Here is a 20,486-nt window from a genome sequence, read left to right as displayed (position 1 = left end):
TAAGATAATCTGACAGCCACTCACCTCATACCTGGCCTGCTTGGCTAACTCCTAAAGCAACAATATTGTGTGAGCACAGCTGCACTGCAGTTTATGAACAACTGCATCAATCGAAGCAGAAAAAAAAAAGGGAAAGAACTTCTGGGCTCAGGGCCAGAGCACCGGAATGACAATTCCCTCCTTTTTCCCTAGGTCTTAAGTGGCAGGATGAGTCCTGGACTGAACTCCCCAATTCTAGGAAAGTTCAAAGATCATTTTTCTGATTTTGACAGAGGGAGAAAGAGCTGAAAAAGTCAATGGAAGTGCAGAGCTGTCATCAATGACAGGAAAAGCCTCAGAGAGCTCTTGGTCTCAGGGCTGAGATTAAACTCATTGTTTCCTAGGCAAATGCACGTCATCATTTGACTCTGTTGCACACTCATTCCAGCTGATTTCCCTGCAGCTTTCCCAGGAGCCGTTCCCACCTCCACATTTCCCAGCCAGGCAGGAATTAAAGCCCTGGGGGCTGCCTCAGCCCCTGGGGCAAGAAAAGCAAACTCTGCCTGGGGAGCAGGGTCCTCACTGCCAATCCAGAAGATTTACATCCACCTGCACATCAAAATAGCCCAGTGGGAATCCAGAGCTGCATCTAGTGACTTCAGGTGAGAATAAAGAAAGCTGTTACATTCAGACCATTATTGTTCATGCTGCTTTGTGAATTTATTTCTTTAAATTTTCCACTTGTGCTCCTGCCAAGAGAGATCTATTAGACAGAAAGCAGCAAGAGTAAAACTTTATCATTTTGTTTCAAACTATAAAATAATTTACATCACATATTTTACTTACTTTTGTCTTTTTGTTTGTTTTTTTTTTGAAACCACAAACATTCCAGCATCACACTGTAGGAATAAGAATAACAATAGAAAGCATAACCTTTTGCATAGTATTAAATGAACAGACAGAGTAAGTTCTTTATTTACAATTATTGTCTAGATAAAAAAATTCATAAAAACAGATGAATGAACATATATTAATAACCCCTAGTGGGATGGATTGCCAATGTACCACTGTATTGTTGTCCACAAATCTCATGCTGCTAAGTACAGTACGTAGAGAGCGAGCATTTATATATTGCAGGGAATTTTAACAAACTGATCATTTTGGTTTTTGATCCATTGTTCCCATCACAGAGAGGTCAAGCAAGAAAAGAAAGGAATTGTGATGCACGACTTGTAGTTGAAAGGTCATAGCTATTCTGCTTTAAAAAAAAAAAAAAAAAAAAGTCTATCATTTATCATATACATAAAGCACAGTCTCTGCTCACAAAAGCCCAAGTTTTCTATGCATCTCAGTTTATATATGTTTTACTATATATACACAGAATGCAGTGTTCGTTTTCTTAACAGTTTTCAAGTCTGCGAATGGTACCTTAGGGAGGGGTACTCCTACAGGAAAAAATTCAAAAAAAAAAAAAAAAAAGAAACAAAGAAAAAAAGAAACCAAGAAAAAAATATGAAGAGTGTTCGGAAACAAAAAGGCAAACAGTCAGTGTGTTAAGATGCTGAAAGGAAACTGTTCCAGTATTAATAGCTTCTGTAGATGTTCGAGTCCAAAGCTAGAGGCTTCCCTGTAAATAGATACCACTTTTGTCTTCTGAACAGAGATCCCGAGCGGGCCACAGAGAGCCAATCCGTGGTGTACAGAGGGGAATCACCGGATTTACAGAGCCACCGATCCTGACTGGCTCCCATCCCGGGTTGCTGGGAGCCAGCTACCACTGGCTACGGGCTCCTGCCAGCTCACACTGCCCGCAGGGACCTGGGCACCCTGCCGGGCTCAGCCCGCACCACACACAGCTAAGGACGAGCCAAAAGCATTGGAGCTCCTACCCCAGAGTCCGGAAGCTGGCAAGGGAAGCTGCTTAGAGCTTTACCTGGCTGATAGTCCTGATGCACCCTGAAAACATCTGAGTTCAGTCTGCAGTTTGGCCATGAGTCTAAGCTTGGTTTGGAGAGTTCTGGCTTGGTTTAGCTGCTGTGACTGCAGAGATGCACCACTTTATGGAGCCAACTTTAAGACAACCAGAAAACACCTTAACAACTCAATTGATCGAGATGGTTGGAGGGTGTTTGGTTCCAACACGCCTGGCATAATCAATTGTGTAATTCAAAATGTCTTTTGCACTGTACAGTTATGGAAAAAAATCATATGCTGAAAAGTCTCCAAGCAAACTTTATATTAAATACAAAAATTATTTATGAAAAATCTGTGATCCACAAAGTGCTTAGCATTCAAGTGGTTGACATAGCAATTGTATAAGCTCATAATTTTTAAGTTTTTTAGGGCTGTTACCATCTTGAAAAATGTTTTTCACCTTCCATACTGCAGGTTTTCAAAGCAGCTTTCTTGGTAGAAAGCTCAAGGTAAAATAATGTCTTTCTGTGTTACTACAGGAACACAAGCTTGGTTAAAAAAAAAAATCACACAAAGCACATCTCAATACACAATTAATAAAGATTTGTTCAGTCCTAATAGTGCAGAAATTACATTTTTCTTCAAAAAAAAAAATCGAAGCAACAACCTACAGTGATTTTCATCCAAAATGCCAACAGCCCATACCTTGCAAATAAGAAGGAAATAAATGCCTAAAGTACTAATTGAAAAGGATTAACACAGTATATCACAAGATTTTAACATTTGTTTTATCTCCATATAGACAAACCAAATATAACTTATTTTAAATTATAAACTCATTTAATGTCTCTCTAAAAATAGTTTTAGAAGCCATTGCTGTATGTCTAAAGAATGAAGTAGCCTCCATTATTGTATGTTGCACCAAAACGAGTTCAAGCAGATTATCAGAAGGAAGGAAAAAAAAAAAAAAGAAAAAGGAGAGAACCTGATCATTTTGATTTTTATTTGAAACAAAGGAAGCCTGGTTTACCTCCCTGTATATAGGATCACAATGCTACATCCAATGTGTTATATTTTGGCTTCTTTTGTTATTTACTAGCAGTATCTACATTATTAACAAAAAAATAACAAACAAAAAAAAATAAAGAAATCAGGCAGAAATCAGAGCACGGTTGTAATAAAATATCCAGGGTGCGAGAGTACAGACATTTTCAATGAGCTGAGCTGAGCCATTTTTATACTACTTCGGCAGGAAGTGCTTTCTTAACCCTACAAATAGTTAAGGATATTATCTACAGGTTTGTAAACAAATTACATTCTTTTTTTAGGACATAAATAAGTTAAAATAGTCAGAGCAATTTGAGCAGAAACAAGGCAACATGCCAACAAAGAAACTTTATATATATATAACTATATATATATAGATAGATATATACATATATATAATTAATTATCTATATACTTATATGTATATATCTCTATATATAGTCTCATAAATGTTTAAGTTCCTCTGTCCAACTGGTGCAAATCTACTGTGCAAGTTAAGCTTCGCAACTTCAAAAAAGTTATTTAAATTAATCTATACAATTGAGTCCATGCCACACAAGCATTTCAAAAAACTCACAGACCAGTGAATTGGATAAATAGCCTCAGAAAGAAGTCCTCTGCAGTTCCTGCTTAAGGAGGAAAAAAAAAACAAAACAAAAAGGAAATAAAAACAAACAAAAAGAGAGAAAGAAGGGCCAGCAGTGTACAGTACATTCATGCAGGAGGATTTTTTTTTGTTTTTGTTTTTCTGAAAGGGAACGGGGAGGGGGGGGTATGTAAATCAGCCATTCATTCTTTCCCCAAAACCATTGTGATCAACAATTCATTCACTTGTCTCAGAGTGAATAAGAGTTCAAACAGCTTTTCAGCCAGCAATGTTTTTAATATATATATTTATATATCTCGGTTGCTGTGGGGTTTCTTATTTTATTTGACTTTAACTTTTCATATTTCTTTTTTTTTTTTTTTGCAGTGACCTTTTCAGCTAAAGTGATGTCTCCAGGCTATGTATTGGGCTTCCTGGACTAGAAGAGGTAGCTGATTTACTTGTATCAGTTGTAAGATTGATTCCACTGTCGATAGCACTGTTGTTCTTGTTCAGCGAGGACGGTGGACTCGAGTTTTTCTTGAGAGCAGGGTCTTCTTCTAGGTCTGTGTCATCAATGAGTGGGATGTGGGGCTGGGAATCTTCTATCCTAAATTCAGGATGAGTCATAAAGTTGTGAATAGAGGTTCTAGATTCTGGTTTTTCTAAACCTTCATAGAGAGAGCTACGGAATGCCTTCACGACGCGGATCTGGGGGGAGAAAAGGAAAGGGCTGTCAGAGGGCACCTCCCCAGGGCAGCACCGGGGCAGAGAACACTTGGTGAAAAATGTAGCACATGGTTAGGGCAGTGCAGGCAGCTGGAGTCCAAAGTCTCTGGATGTTATATGCATAAACGAGTGGCTCAGTTATGTGCATTTTGAATGTCTGTGCCAACTGCAATATTAAAATAAATCAAGGTTTAAAGCCATCAAAGAACTGATGGGGAGGAGTGGTTAAAGAAAGCCAAGGTCCACTCGTGTGGTACATCCCTAGTAAAAGACAAGCCATGTTAATTGAAATGCAAATGTCAAACCATGCATGTTGGTAGTTTTTTTGCAGTGAGTAAGTAGAAAGGCTTTTTTTTTTTTTAATTAAAAAAGTCTCTTTTGTATTGTAGTTAAAAAAAAAAACCATTACACATAACATATCACACTTCACAAACAGAAAAGCACGGAACACAGACACGGTTGGATGGGTACGTATGAGACACACACAGGAGCCAAGTGTAAAAACTAGAATATCAATGTTTTTAAAGCAAAATCTAAATGGATGCAGCCAGGAGCACAAAAAGCCAAGCAGACAAAGTACTAAGCGTAATCATGCCACCACAGGGGAAAAAGAAAATCACAGTTACCACATGAACAGAGATAACTTGCACACAACAACTACACTTGGAAGCCTGGATAATGTGAACATAGTATCGTTGAACCAACTTTTATTTGTCCTTCATGCAGATGTGAGGTAAACACTCGAGTATAGACCCACTGTTCTAGCCATTTAGCTTGTTAATAAATAGAAGAACATGTAATAAAATAATGTATTGGTTGTTGGGTTGAATTGAGTCCCATTGTTAACAGCGAGCTGTTTTTGTTTGGTGTCTCGGTTGTGCAGTTAAATGCTGAAAGCCACACGATTTATGCCATATATGCAGTCTTTAAAGCAGGTCAGTGACCTGTGCCAGGGGCCATCTAATGCCAGCAACCACCTGGCAGTAAGAACAGAGGAGAAAATCAACTCAAGACTCAGCCCAGCGATTCTCAGGGATGGTGCCCACAGCTTTCCCAGTAGGAAATGGGAGGAGCGGAGTGAGGAGTGGGGACGCTACATCCTCTGTGGGTGGGCAAAGGGAGGGATGCTCTCTACGTCCCAGGGACCTACCAGTTCTCAAAAGAAGTGAAGGGTTGTGCTGGGTTACTGCTGAAAAAAACAGAACCTTTCGGAAGGGGGTGGAGGGGCAGAGAGGAAAAAACAGAATGGCAAAACGTGATCTGTTGGCAAATGTTTCATGACTAAGTATGAATTCTATCCCTCCACTTCCATGTAGTCCATGAGCAAACCTTGAGCATTTCTCAGGGGGAAGACCAAAACACAGGCAGAGGCAGAAAAGGTGCAAGCAGGTACTGTGAAAGCTTCTCCACACACATTTGAAATGGTTTGGTGGTTGGCATGTGGATCTTTTTACATGCAAATATGCTGCACATTGTTGGTTGGCCTGATAACACCACTGCTTTGTAAAGCTCTAATTCCTCTTTTCCTTGGCAGGCTGCACTTTAGTAATGGCATAGGGCCACGGGGTTCCAGCTGTGGGGTCCAGCTGATCCTGTGCTTGGAGCTGGCCAAGTTGGACAGAATTTCAGCACATTTCAGGAAGAGGCTGCCTTGGTTTTTTTTTTTCTCTTTGAACTCGGTCCTTGTTTATGCTCTCTAAATTTGGATATTCATCATCTTTTAAAAATCTTAACAGCTGAAGTCCTGCCAACTTCAGATCCTTGGGTCAGCCCAAATACTCTCCCTTCCCTTCACACATACATTTGGTAACAGCAGGGCACAGTACAAAAAGTAGTTCATGTGACTGCTTGTGCTCCAAGTAAGAGGATTGGAGTGGCACAGAACAGCTCAGCCAGATCTTGGGGTGTGAGAACATTTTAGGTTGGCAGGGGTGCAAGAGGGAAGATTGTCTTGCACACTAAAGCCAACAAATAAATTTGGAGTCAATTTTACCCACTACAATCACACAGTGTACCTAAGAGAGCTCCTGGAGTTATAAACCAGGGGTTTGTGAGAGCTGAATCTGAGTTGTGCTGAGCTCTGTGAGGGCTCTGTAGAGTCAACAGAGTGGGGTAAGAGATTCATCTGCATTGCTAGAGGCAGAAAGGTGACAAACTAATTCCTTCACTATCTATGCCTGTCTAGCTTGTCTTTTAAAGTGCAGAATAATTAGTCTAAATGATGGAAAAAAAATTGTATGGTTTTTGAGGCAGCCTTAAAACCATATTCCCATATTGCCCTATTTTAAATCAGGAAACTTTTTGTACCGTGGGTACTTTACAGGATGGGCTGATGAGGGGACATTTCTGCAAACCTCCCCTCTACTTCTGCTTTCTAAACACAAATACCAGTCCCCTCTTCAGCTGCAGCTGAATGCTAGAGCTTATCAATCAACAAGATAATCAAGATAATTCCATGATCTTGAAAGCAGCCACTTGTGGCATAGACTTAAGTTCTATTTGCCAGCTGGATTCTTTTTAGTGAAGGCAGATTTTTATTTGAATAAAAGGGTTTGATATTATCCTGAACAGATCCAGCAGAACACAGTGAAAGGAAAGCTTTTCTTCATCACACAAACAGTATTTAAGTCTCCGTGGTTTAGGAAGAGAGGAACTGCTCTCAATTTGCGAGCTCCACGTCCCGGAGCAGGGAACGCATCTGCGTTGCTTTAACACCAACCTTTGGCACCTCGTTTGGATTGAATTCCAAGCCTCTAGTCAATGCAGGGAAAGCTACAGATCCCAGTTGTGTTTGACAGGCAGCTCTGCAAACGTGCCTGCCATGACCTGGATTTGGGGCTCTGCAGTGGCTCCTGAATTAAGAAATTAATGAGCCATTGCAGGGAAGCACTGCAATGATGACTTTTGGCTCATGGATAGAGCTGCAGCCTCTTACTTTGGGTGAAGGTGTGTGGCAAAATTTTTGGCCTGGACTGTTTGGGTCCTGCAGGAACATTTAGATGTTTCTAGAACGGCTTCTACTTGTTCACATTGTTTGTACTGGAAATATTAGCTTAGAACTGCTTCAGCTCTGCTGACACCTAAGGTAGCTCATCTTCTGAAGGCAATGGTAACCTGAGGGCCAAACTGGGCACGTCCCTAAAGCTGACAATAAATAATATTAGATTTCTAAAGAGTTTTCTTCACAAGGCAGCTGTGGATACCCACGTTCTTTTCTTAAAATTTCTCTACAGAGAAATTAGTTTTCCATTAATTTCTCACTTTAGAGGAAACTCCCTCCTCAACTTAAAATTTTGCATATTTAGCTTGGCATCCAGAGGAAAACATTTATTTTTTTTTTAGTGTCACACCTCATCCAGTGACAGAATTTCAGCATTACAATAAAATTCAAAGTCTCATTCAAAGCCTGTCCCCAATGGATCAAATTATTGCTTGCAGGGACAAAACTTAGTGGACACAAAGGCAGAGGGTTTGTTGCACATAAAGGTGGCATTCCACCTTCTCTACCATAATACTGCAATATTTAATCTACTTATTATAGCTGATCCCAGATTTAAAAATATGATTTACCCAGAGTTACATGGCCCAACAGCAACAAATTCTTTTAATACATGCTTAAATTCAAGATTTGAGGTAATATCTGGTATAAAAATGTTTAGAGGCTCTGCTGAAACAAAGCCCACCCAGGTTTTTTTGAAGATAAAATAAAGCAGATGAACTTGGGATGTTGTTATGGCTGTAAAAGCATGGAAAAGCAGGGACATCCATGACGGATAGAACCTGGGAAGTGTTGGTTTAGTATGAACTATGTAGAGTTCATGTAATGGTGCTTCTTTATGAGACTGACAATGCCAAGGGAAGACAAACAGTGAAATACAGCTCCCTTTTCTCACAGTAATGGAGACAACAGAAAAAAATGAACTGCTTTTAACAAAAGACTGTGGGGACAACACTTCAGGACATTTTTGACACTGCTATAAGTTTCCACTTCTTTCTTCTCTGGAGCTGTAACAGAAAAAAACTCTTCAGCTTCATCCCACCTTGAAAGTCAGATTTAGTATACTGCATCAGGCAAGAAAAAAAAAAAGCAAAAACAAACAAAAAAAAAAAAAAGAAATAGAATTTTAGATACTACAATTGTTTTTTTTTTCCCATCAGAAGAAAAAGGTGATATTCAGAATGTCAGTCCTATGTACAACCATCTAGGCAAAATATCCAAAGCCTGGTAAGCACCAACAGCTGTTTATGGTTGGTAGTGTGTGGGCTTATACTCGAATGTTTACCTGGCTTCATCTAAGCCAAGTATCTGGAGTTTGGTTCACATTCATTTCAGGCTCAAGGTTAAAGACTCACAACCTCTTTTTATTTCACTCTCTCCTGCTGAACCCTTTTGTCCAATGTTCTCTAGCCCTCTGGGAAAACAAACACATTTAATATTCAGACAGTAGAGAGTAGGGCACTGCAACAGCAAATAAATTCAATACTGAAAGGTCAGTAAGGTGATTAGTATAAAATTGTAAACAAGAGGTCAATTTTGCGAAGAGATGCCAACTCTTAGGTGTAACTGAGACTATTCTAGGTCAAGACTAAAGCTGTACAAAGGTAAAGGAGTTTGGTCAAGGACTATTGCATATGGAAAGCTTTGAAATAGGAAACCTCTTCAGTATATTGGTATTTATTTCGTTTTGAAGCCTCCCAGTTTTAGGTGAGTAAAATCAGATTAGGTCTCCACAGGAGATGCTGCATGGATTGGAGTCACCCATAAATTTTGTGCCTCGTATGTTCTGGAGAGCAGAAGTCAAGCAAATTCAAATACAAAGTAAAAAAAAAAAAAAATCTATAAAAATTAGAATTCTAGTTTTCTGCTTTAATGAGTGAAATGGATGCACAACATTATCTGTGCTATACTCTTTCCACATAAAGATGCAGTAAATCCTGCAAGTGCTGCTGAAAATTCAAACCACAGGCAGCAAGGAAAGCAGAGCACCCCCACAGGCCTGATTCTCATTCCACAAAAGGCTCACAGGGCTGAATTCCACTGTGCTTTAGAGTATAAGAGCAGAGCCATATGCAGGGCTTCCACTTCCCACAGCAGGATTGCTGCAAAATTATGGAGTTTGACATTTTTGTATCAGATTTAAATAAATCGCACAAGCCTTTAAGAGAACGTGTTTGTGCTTCAGGATCTAACCCTTCTTGCCATGGCACATCTCCACTTGAGGGCTTGGCTTTATATTTAGGCTCTAAATCTGCTTAATTAGCCTTCAGGGAGGAGATACAGGAGTTGATTTTGATTTTTTGCATATCCCTGCAGGGTTTGATCAAACCCTGGTTACAGCCAGGGGAAGTCCTAAGCTTTAGTATGGAACCCCAATTCAATGGTGCAACTTTTATAAACATATTTTTAGCTGTGGGTTTCAATTCTGCTTGGTCCATTTCCTCCTGTGATGGTTATACCTTCCTGTACTGAAAATGCCCACTGGGCTTGCTCTGGGATCTGAATGTAGATCGATATTGGGCAGCAATCTTTGCCTCAACATTTATTAAAATAGATGATTTCTTTAAAAGAAAATTGTTCCCATTTTTCTTCATGAAACGATTCCATCCAAACAAGATTTTGCCTCAAGTTTTAGCTCTAAATTCTCAATTATTTCATTTACAGAAAATTAAATATGTAAGAAATATAAAAGCTCTTCATGCAAAGCAGACTGCAAACGGTTAAATGGAATCTTTAAGATGATCTCGTGGGAAATGGGCTGTGAGAGCCACAGGAACTCAGCTTGCTGAGTGCCTCACGTTGGTGTGGCACAATTTGCAGATGCTCATGGCCTTGTGCCAGCCCAAAGCAAACCCTGGGTGACACCTGAACCTGTAAATGACAGTTCCTGCCCCTGTGCCACCCCAGCAAAAGCTGAATGTCCAACACTGCTCCCTACGCACGACACGTTCTTGGCACGTCTCAGAAATGGCAACTATTCTTTAATTAAAAGGGGAATGGGAAAGGTCGTCTGGCCATGCAAATGAAGCCCCAATTCTGAAGGCTCTGGCCCCTCCAAGTGAAGCAGAGCACAAATCCAGCCTTAGGGGTGCTGAGCTCTGCTCTTGCATGAAGACACTTCTTAAAAACCAACCAACCAATCAACCAGGCATAAAAATAAGCCAAAGAAACCTTCTAAGCTCTGTATGATGGACAAACACCTCTGAGACAATTCTGTGGTTGACTGGTGAGATTTTAACTGCTGCTATAAAATTTGGAGTCGTGACTGTGTATTTTCTCCTGTCTCACCACACAAGTGGGTCACTAGAGGCCACTGCTGCTGGGGTTCATGCAGTAAAAAGTTTCAAGGGATTCCATTAAGTATTTGCTTCTAAAAACCTCTGACAAAACTGACAGTTCTCAACAGAACCAAGAAAAAGGAACTCTGGGAGGTCTCCTTTTGGTGGGGTTTGGTTTGGTTTGTTTGTTGTTTGCCCAGTGCTTTCTAAACTTAACAATTACAACCTTTTCTGAAAGAAGTGAGGGGGGTTTTTTAAGAGACCTGCAGTTCCTGACTGCTTCCAGTTGGGAAGAGTAGGAGCTCCATATGAGAATGAGGGGAAGAGCAAGCACAAAGGAATATTAAATGTGTGTCTTTCTTGGAAAATCTGAATCAGTGCTCTTTTGCATGGGTTACCTATTGCTAACACAAACCAGGTACAAACAGAGTGGGATAAAGACTTGTTTACTTTGTGTACAGTTAGATATTCTCACCCTCAGTCTAATTAAAAAATCTAGCCATAAAGCACTAATCACATAATTTTAAGCACAAGATAATTTTTGGGGTTATTAATTCTGAGCTCCAAAAAGGAAAAAAGATGCTCCACTGCCCCAAGGTTCTGGGTTTTTTTCCCCCAAAATAAAACACAGAAAAAAATGCATATAAAATACACATCCACCAAAGGCTGTACCTGAACCCACCCCTAAGTCTGCTGTGTAAGAGCTTTCAAGTGATAGAAGTTTGTGTGTAAATCTGAGTGCTCATGCACTCAACAAAAACTAAGACTACATCCGCAGAGCGCCTTAACTTCCCCATATTTTCATTTTCTGTAGCTTAAATATTTGCATATTAAACAGGTGTGCATATTTAGTGGGCATTTAAATGAATTTCTTGATTTTTTCAGCATATAGAAAATGCCAGGTTTTAATTTGCAGGAATTCTTGCTCTGTTTATTTAAAGCTTCAACACCTTTCAAAAGAGACGAGGGATTCATGGATGGACCCCACTGTTATCAGTTAATGGTGACATCCAGGAGTTTGTAGTTTGTGATTGGCAAAAACACCTTGACGGCTAACTAGGGAAACTTTTGTATTGTATTAAATATTCCCTTAATTAAAGGATTCCACAACTCTGAATGGGCCAAATTTGTGAATGGCTGCTAACTACATGTAATAACTTGCTAATCTGTTTCACAAACCACTGCAGGAGTGGATTTCACAGGAAGATTTCTCTTTAAGCAGGCACTAAGCTTTGAGTCAAACATTAATTTGCCCAAAAATACTAGAAAAAAATTCCATTAAAAAAAAAAAAATTCCAAAATGTTACTATAAGCCTGCAGAAGAAATCTCACAGATTCCTGAGGAGTCACAATTAACTTTCTATTAAAAAGAAATATAATTAGTAAAGAACTTCATAAATGCTCTGTTAAATTCGACTGACATCTTATCAAGAGAGCATCATGTGATTCCTCTAATTTTTTGCTAAGTATTTATTGACATCAGACCCTCTCCATTTTAGGCACCCAAAATGACACCTGAAATACCCCAATTGTTGCAACTGGCTCAGCCATTTTCGAGAACTAGACCTTGTTTTCCTTCCTATACTCTCCCTTGACGCTCCCCAAAATATATTTACATATATTTTTTAAAATCCTGAAGAATGGGAAAGCCTTCAAAATCAGAAGTACAATTATCCCGTTATTCCCTTCCACCCCATGGGAAGAGGGGAATGATTTGGGGGTTGAGCCACTCTGAGCAGCTCAGAGGAAAGCAGCCAGTCCTGTGTGACCACACACAGTTTAAGCACAGAGTTAAAAGCAGACCTAGGTGAGCACTTTGCAACTAGGATTTCCTCAAAAAATGCCAATTCATAAAAACATACCCCATTTCTATGAAATTTGGATTAGGAAAGGTTTTCCAGGTTCTGGAAGATGAACAACCCACTGCAAATACCCCATTTAAAATTAAAAACCGTGGGGCTTTTATTTGTTGGTGTTTTTTCACTGCCATTCATAAGTTTGCATCTTTGTATGAATAAATCAAAACTTTCCCTAAGTGTTATAATTCCGATTTAATACCAACAGACATTCTGCTGTGGTAATAAAACACCAGCAGTCCAGAAAAACCACTTTAAAATCCCAGTGTCCAATTGGCCTCTGCCATGGAGATCCCTATCTCTGGGCAGTTTAACAAATCAATCATCTGGCTTTTATTGCCCTGAATAAACGTGGCTATAACCAGAGGAGCTCTGGAGAGCTGTTTTATTTCTCCAAATGAAAGGTGACAAAGGCTGGAGCAGATTCTGCTTTCTCCTATTAATTAACTGCAGCCCATAAAGGAGCGAGGCCCTTGTCAAGACACAAGAACATCCAATTCTTGTTGCTTTGCTGCAGTGGAGAGTGGAGAGGGAAGATAAATTGTCTATTTAAATTCTATTAGATCTTTCCTCCCAGAGCACTGGCTACAGCATGTCAGGGAAACATTTCCCACAGCACCACCAGCTGCTCCCAGTTTCCTGCTCAAATGGAGAAAGTTTACCCTGGGAAGTCATTCCGTGGGTGAAAGGCAGCTTTGGAATTTTGGTGGTTTGTGCCCTCACGTGTGGAAGCGAGTGAACCTGGGCTCAGGAACCTGGCACAGCTTCATGACTTTGCTTCTCCCAATCCTGCTGCTGCCATGGAATAGTTCAGGTGAAAGTTCTCAGGCCAAACTTCCCAAGATAAAAGTAGGAAAATATAGAAAAATCTCCAAGGAGCAATTGCCAAAGTTGGAACTGAAATAGCTTTAGCAAAAATGATGTTTCTCCTTTAAATCCGACAGAACTTCAGGTGCTGTGCTCTGCTCTTGCATGAAAACACTTTAAAAACCAACCAACCAATCAACCAGACATGAAAAAAAGCAAAAAACCCCCTTCAGAGATCTGTCTGATGGACAAATACTTCTGAGACTATTTTGTGATTGTTCGATAAGATTTAATTGCTGCTATAAAAGTCATGTCTGAGTGCTTGGTGTGCAAATACTGAGGGGGTTTGCACTCAAACTTGAAAGGTCAAGCTTCCTTTTTCCTGCAGGAGTTCTGGAATTTTATCCCCTTCTCTTGTCGGCTTTATCTCTGTCTGCCTTCCCTCTCTGTGTTGGCCAGAGAGAAAAGAGCAGTTTCTTCTCTGTCTGGCCAACTTCTCTCTAAAACTTGTATAAGGAATATGCCCCGTTATCCTCTGCAGCGTGTGACAAGCTTGTAAACGGAGTTCTCTACATTTAAATATTCTTTTAATGCTGTAATACAAAATAGCCACTCACAGTCCTGGATAAATAAAAATCTAGAACCAAAGTCTTCCTGAGAAACTGGAATTTTTCTGTTACTGAAGCAGCCCTTCCTTATCAGCTGCCTCAAAGATGTTTCATTCCCTTCAGTACCTCTCCAGTAGATATTTTACATCTAAAACCAAGCTGTGTCAGGATTTTAGGATTCAGAAATCTGCTTCTCCTAAGAAATTTGTTACCACACCAATTTTGCTGTTTCAACATTGTCCTTTGATTTGTCTAGGTCCCTCCTGCTTCAATGCTTACCTGCCAGTGAACTCAGAGATATAAATCTACACCTAAATAAGACAGAGAGAATAAATCTAAATAAGGTGGAGAGAATAAATCTAAATAAGTCTTTCACCTTTCATGTAAAGTTTAACCCCTTAGCCTGGCATCATAAACTACATTCCCTATTTTCTTGTTCCTTCCTTTCCATGTCTTTCCTGGACATGTTACTGAGGATTCCTGGTGGAATGATCTGATATCTGAAAAGCTCTAAAATCATTTAAAATCTATCTTTTATAAGCAGTAGAAAATACATCAATGACACTGAGAAAACCTGACAGAACCCTCAAATAAAATTGAAATCTCCTCACAGTAGGTAAAAAATGACCAAAATTCCTGTCCTCACCGTGAGTTAGCAAAGAGAAAGAGAGAGCAACTCCTGGGGAGTATCTACTGTACACAAAGTAATCACGTCCCAGGTTTTGAGCTAATTAAAGTCAGAGCAGAGACTGGGGAGGGGCAGACGAGCTGAGTCTCAAGCGACTCTGGCTAAGTTGGCATCTCTGAGGGTCGGGTGCAGTAAGAATTCACACTCACGCCCAGCCGCAGCAGCAGAGGTGCTGGTAGGAGAGGAAAGAGCATTGGATAACGATACGTGACTAGGGCTAGAAATATTGGTTACATCCTGGGTCTGGCTTGTGACGGAGGACTGTCTCCTGAGAGCCCCCTGAAAGGAAGTGCCACTCTTGAAAGTATTGACTACTTCGATCTGTAACGGAGGAAAGAACGAGACAAGTTGCTTAAAGTATGGATACAGTTGCATAACTGACAGGAATAATCATGAAAAACAACAAATCAACCGTGCACACGCTTCTACTTCAGGTGGAATCAATATTTTTAAGGGTCCCTTTTCAATGTTTTTAGAAACGATTCAAATTTTCTGTCTGGATAAAATGAGGCAGCTCCGGACAAGGCAGTGGAGCTGCATCACTTTAAACAAGTAGAAGATTTGAAATAACAGTCTTTTAAAGTTTAAACCATTTTATTTAGGAGTAAATAGAAACAACTGGAATGTTTGATATCACTAATCTCCACTCTTTTTTTCCTACTTAGATTAAAGTCACACTGTTATTTCTCTCCAGGGGGAGAAAAAAGTCAGTTACTCAGTTGGAATTTGGGGGAGGGGGATGGGGATGACACTCAATCAGAACAGAAAAACTTTAATACTCAAAATATGACTCCATTTTGTCTATAAACCCAGGGTTTCCAGTACACAAGTTTGATAAAATAACTCTTCCAATATTTTAGCTGATGTTTTCTGTAATGAAAGTTTGCATAAATTTAGCATAGTTGTAAAGAATGTTGGGGGTTTATAACCAGAGGTTTAAAGAGATTAAAATTGTATCTTTATACAAAGCACTTAAAATCACCCAGAAAATGATGTGGAACTGGATTGACTATTGCAGCAAATAACATGACAATTTTCTACTTGTTTTCATATGCCTGTTTGACAGATCCATCCTGAGCACTTTTAGTCCTCACCACAGAGGATGAGTTAAAAACAAAGCTGAGTATTTCAAGGCATCCTTTGGCACCAGTGTAAACTCCTAAAAAGCAGGCTCTGGGTACAGAGGGAAAGCCAGGGATTGGCAGGAGTAAATCCCACAAATCCCTACAGCCCAAAATGTTCTCTCTGTTGCATCAGTGCAACCACAACAGACAAAGCAGCAGGAATTCCCACGGGAGGAATTCGACCAACTACTTGTTTGAAGTAACCCACTGTTACCAGATCATGCAGCCCACATTTCTGGAGATAACCAGCCTAGAAAAAGGGAAATTGGTGGTATTTTTATCCATTTAAACAGCACAAATCTCGGTGCAAACCCTCCTACATTTTCCAAGTGGGAAGAACTAAAATGAATTTATGATTTTCTGCTGTGGTCAGTCTTAGGAATAAACCAGTTTGTAGGGCTGCATCTTCATTAATATGGATGTTTCCCATCTCTTAATCTTATCTTTGGCCATCATTGTTTCTTTTCCTGTGTGTTTTTATGGGAATAATCAACCACAGCCAGCTGGAAAAGGGATCCCATGTTACTGCTGTGAAATTGGCACTGTGAATTTTCCTACACAAAGCCCAACTGATTTGTTCTGTCTGAGCCCTGGTACCATTTCACTGTGCACACCCAGGGCTGGACAGTGTTCAGCAGACCCCACAACTGCAGAGCTTTGTTTTTGGCAGCAGACTTACATGTCCAGTGCAAATCTCACAGTAAATCAGACAACGTGAGGTGATTGGCACATGGGGTAGGGCACGAGGGGGGTGTTAGCTAAGGTTCATGGAAAAACCACATGGCTCAAACCGTGGCTCATGTGGCAAATTCAATACTCACCTGAAACGCTCTACAAAAGTAGAATTAAATACAGATCTTGGGTTCTCAGGGTCGAACCCAGGTGACAGAGCACTCTTCAAAAGAGACCATTCAAAAAAGACTTCTGAGACTCCCACTGAGGGCATGAAATGTGCTGATAAACCCTGAGCCAAAGGGTATTTCTAGATGTGCAAATGCCTTCCTAACAAACTGAAAGCCTCTGGTACAAGAGTGAAAAGATGAGGGAAGATCTGTATTTAATGGTTTCTTCAGAGAACAAGAATTACAGCCATGTAATTTGCTTTTCTCCTGAAGAAAGGAACTCCAGCTCTTCATGGATGTAATTCATGGGGGGAGGATGACAACCTCCCCAGAATCCTAAAAGCTGAACATACAGGACTGTGCTCTGCCTGAAGCCAAGAAAGAAGAGAAGAACTTGGCCCAAAAGTTTGTCTTCTCCAAGCAGAAAATAACAAAGAAGAAAAGAGTTCATGGAAATAAATAGTGCACTTTGAATTAAGATGTAACCTTTTAATGACAAGGGAAAGCATTTATTTAGAACAATTCAAGCTGCTAAAGAGGAGAAAGGAAACAAAAATTCTTGAGTTTAAAAAATTTCCAACACAATATAGGATGCAGTGGTGTTTTGATTATGGACCTTCAGGTAGAGAAAAAATACTGTCCTACATTTGAAGCTTATCCATAACGTTGAAATTTTTCACACCCTTCTCATTTTTCCCTGTGTTCTATCCTGTAGAAGATCCCATTTTTTAAGATGTGCACAGCCTGTAAAAATATCAGTGATTAGCAACTAAAAAACATTTAAAATCTAATAGTAGCAGAATAGTCCTGGCAGAGCAGATTTTTTTTCCTGATTTTTAACACAAAACAGATTTTCAGAATGATTTCTTTTTTCATTAACATGAGTAGGACCCAGGACTCATTCCCCTAATCTCCAAGCAGGATATTAATTTAAAATTAAAAAAAAAAACTTAAAAAAAGCCACCTTTCTGCACGAAATAGAACCGTTTCCATTCCACTTACACAAGGCTACCACAATGTTTTCTATATTAAAAGCTACATGGAAACCATAAAACGAAATTCTGGCTTTTCATCCAACATCAGAAACTGTTGCCAGGAGTGACTTTCACTGCTGGCAGGTTTGAATTGGTTGAAAAGAAAAGTTTTTATGTTTTCTACATGAAAAATTAAGGGTGAAAAACGCAATACAGCACCGCTGGGTGGTTTTTAGCATCTGAAGAGGAATAATCTTTAAGTAGCAATTGCCATGTCACCTCTATTCTTTTCAGCTTTTCCTTTTATTCTCAGAACATGCCAGGCAGTTGTTTCCCACCTGATGCAGATAAAACAAACTGAATTTCAGGATGAATGAAGCAGCAGAGGAAAGAATCAGACCGGGGGTGTAAAATTCTGAGAAACTTGAGAAGCTTTTGAATCTCCTCACTTCAGAATGTTTCCATTCTCAAATGTGAGGGAACTAGAGAAACTTTCAATGGACAATTACAAGAGTTGAGATGCATTTTTTTCTCCTGTTTTTCACTCAGCTGATGCAGTTTGGCCTGGAGGTGAACTTGGTGAACTTCCCAAAGGCTGTTAGACCCACCAAGAGGGTGTGATCAGTCTTGTCTGCCTTCAGAATGAAAACTTTGTGAGAAATGCAACAAAGACTGGAAAAAACTGCAGAAAACTTTTGCAAAGTCCTGTCTTTATGCAATTTCAGACCTCGTTTAGATCCTCCTCAAACCTGAATAACTAAAATGAGCCGTTTGTGAAGCTTCACACCTCAGTGGTCATCTGAGAGAGGCTTCCAGTGAGGGAACTCTTCCATTCAGAGAAGGAGAACACACATCCATCCAGAGATTCCCTACTGCATGTTTATAAGACAAGAAAATATCTAAATTAACAACAGGAGGCCAAAAAGAACAAATCAGAAGTTGATAGCCAATGTCTGGCTTAGTTATGTGCATTTTTCATACGCCTTTCAAGTAAATTTATGCAAGTCTTCACAGAAACAGAAAAATCCCAGTGAAAATCCCTTCTCTGGTGTCTTGGGTTGAACCCTCTGTTTGAGAGGGGATGTGGAAGAAAAAATCTCTTTAGCAGTGCAAAGTTTTGTCAGTTTGGATGGGCTTAAATGAGAGCACTGCAAGGGAGATGTGTTGGTCACCTGCAAACAACACCCAGCCTCTTGCAGGTTCTTTATTTCAGAAGCGAAAGCTGTGGCCATCTGTGCATAGTGACTGAAGAGAAAATAAGGGCAAATCATCCAAATTACAGCAACAAGTGTGAAAACTGGTCTTGGTAGGATTGAATGATCAACCTGATCCTGAGCCCAGTGTTTATTCCTAGTCTGCCATCCTCAGAGAGATATAAAATGAGGGGATGCTCTGCCTTCTTCTTCCGCCTCTCCAGGAGTGCAGAGGACTCCTGCAAATCCTCCCAGGGATGCTACAGACATCCCAATCTTCTTCCAGCAGCTCTTCTTTTGCTGGCCTCCTGAGAAATGCAGTACGAGGGAATTAATCCACCTGGAAGGGCCCCACACACAGCTCAGGGATCAAATCTGACCTAAGTCCATCACTCTCCGCTGCACACCTGGGCACTGCTTTGGAATCTGCTGGCCCATTTTCTTTTCTTTCTTTCATTGTCATTGCACAGATGTGAAATGGATGCAAAAAAATCAAAGTCACTGAGTAAATAAAATGAGAAGAAAAATCACAGAGGCCTCTTGGCAGAGAGGAGGGAGACATCCTACCAGAGGTGCTTCTACAGCTAAGAGCAGAAAGGAAACTGAGATGGATGTTAGATAATTAATGTTAGAGAGATAATTAATGTTCATTTGGGTTTAAGTAGTGCAAAAGAATCATTTCTCTGTGAATTAAGTGGACAAAGAGATGCAGAACTAAAAGCTACCTCTCAGACTAGAAAGAGAACTGAAAGGATGTAATTTGCTTTGTTTTGCTTGAAGATATTTACACTCACCCCAACCAGAAAGACATCCTGACAGAAATGCCAACAGGCAACACTCCTCCTACAGCCACCAGGGAGAAAAGAATGCACATTTAGAGGTCATCTTTCCCTGAAGATCACCATTACCTGGGCACCTGCCTGTCCCAATTGAAATTTGAATTTGAATTTTCTCTAGTGATGAGTGCTCCTGACTCAATGGAGTCAAGACACACAACCTCAAAGCTGAAGATCCGTATTTAACCACTTACCACAGAACCCTGGGAATTCCCCAACTCTTAATCTCTACCAGCAGCTTCCACCCTCTTTATTTCATGCTCTGCAGATGCAGCCAAGAGATTTCACTGCCCTAATTTGACTTCTTGCTATCATTTTCTTCTAAATTCCTGGGTGCATCTCCCTCCCACCCCCCAAAAAAAGTATCAATTTGTAGATGTGAAAAAGCAGAATGTGCTATTTATCTTGGATGAAGGCAAAACCCCCAAATCTTCTGAGACAAAAATGTTCTTTAGAAGATTCTTTCAAGACAAAAAGATCTTTTTCTTAATTATTCACCTCTTTTTCTTGTCAGGCTCATGTAAAACATGCACATCTGATGTGGTGATATCTGTTCTCTGCTGCAAGCTGGCAGAAATACTCGATCTTAGAAAGATCAAGCAGAGCACACCTGAGTGCAATGAAACACTTCACTGCAATGGAAAAGGCAAAAGACTTCACATGATTTTCTTCAGCACTCCAGCACAAATTTTACAGCTCCTTAACCTGCACTATATTTGGCACCATTGTTCAGTGCAAAGATCTGATATAATAAAAAATGCCGTGGATTTTTGTGTTTAGCAGAAGTTGGGCAGAGATATTTCTAAGGAATCGTTCCTGGTAGCCAACTCTTACACCTCAGTATTTAATGCCTGCTTAGGCCCTTCCTACTAAATTCCAGAACCACATCTTTCATTACCTAATAGGAAAGAAAACCAATCCCTCTTAATCGTGATTGATGTGTGGCAGTGCCAGAACTGAACAGATTAAATTTTTTAATCAAATTGTTCCTCATACTTCAGACTCCCCAATTTCAATTATTCTGTTA

General features: G+C 40.0%; 1 protein-coding gene across 5 annotated transcripts in view; it reads right to left on the bottom strand.

The window, feature by feature from the left end:
* Nucleotides 1-674: 674 nt before the first annotated feature.
* The window catches only part of ATP2B2 (ATPase plasma membrane Ca2+ transporting 2), a 387,814-nt gene continuing 368,002 nt past the window's right edge, over nucleotides 675-20,486 (bottom strand). For 3 of the 5 annotated variants that reach the window (XM_048316142.1, XM_048316143.1, XM_048316146.1), the window contains one exon: nucleotides 675-4,237. In XM_048316142.1, the coding sequence (XP_048172099.1) occupies nucleotides 3,926-4,237 (312 nt within the window). In that variant the 3' untranslated portion in view covers nucleotides 675-3,925. Of the gene's footprint in view, nucleotides 4,238-8,611; nucleotides 8,668-14,639; nucleotides 14,812-20,486 lie in introns of all 5 variants that reach the window. The other 2 variants (XM_048316145.1, XM_048316144.1) reach the window with 2 other exon arrangements.

The sequence above is a fragment of the Corvus hawaiiensis genome, chromosome 11, assembly GCF_020740725.1.
Source record: "Corvus hawaiiensis isolate bCorHaw1 chromosome 11, bCorHaw1.pri.cur, whole genome shotgun sequence".
In the NCBI taxonomy this organism is placed as follows: Eukaryota; Metazoa; Chordata; class Aves; order Passeriformes; family Corvidae; genus Corvus; species Corvus hawaiiensis.
Note: the sequence above shows the minus strand (reverse complement) of the source record. Positions and strands in the feature narration are given on the sequence as shown.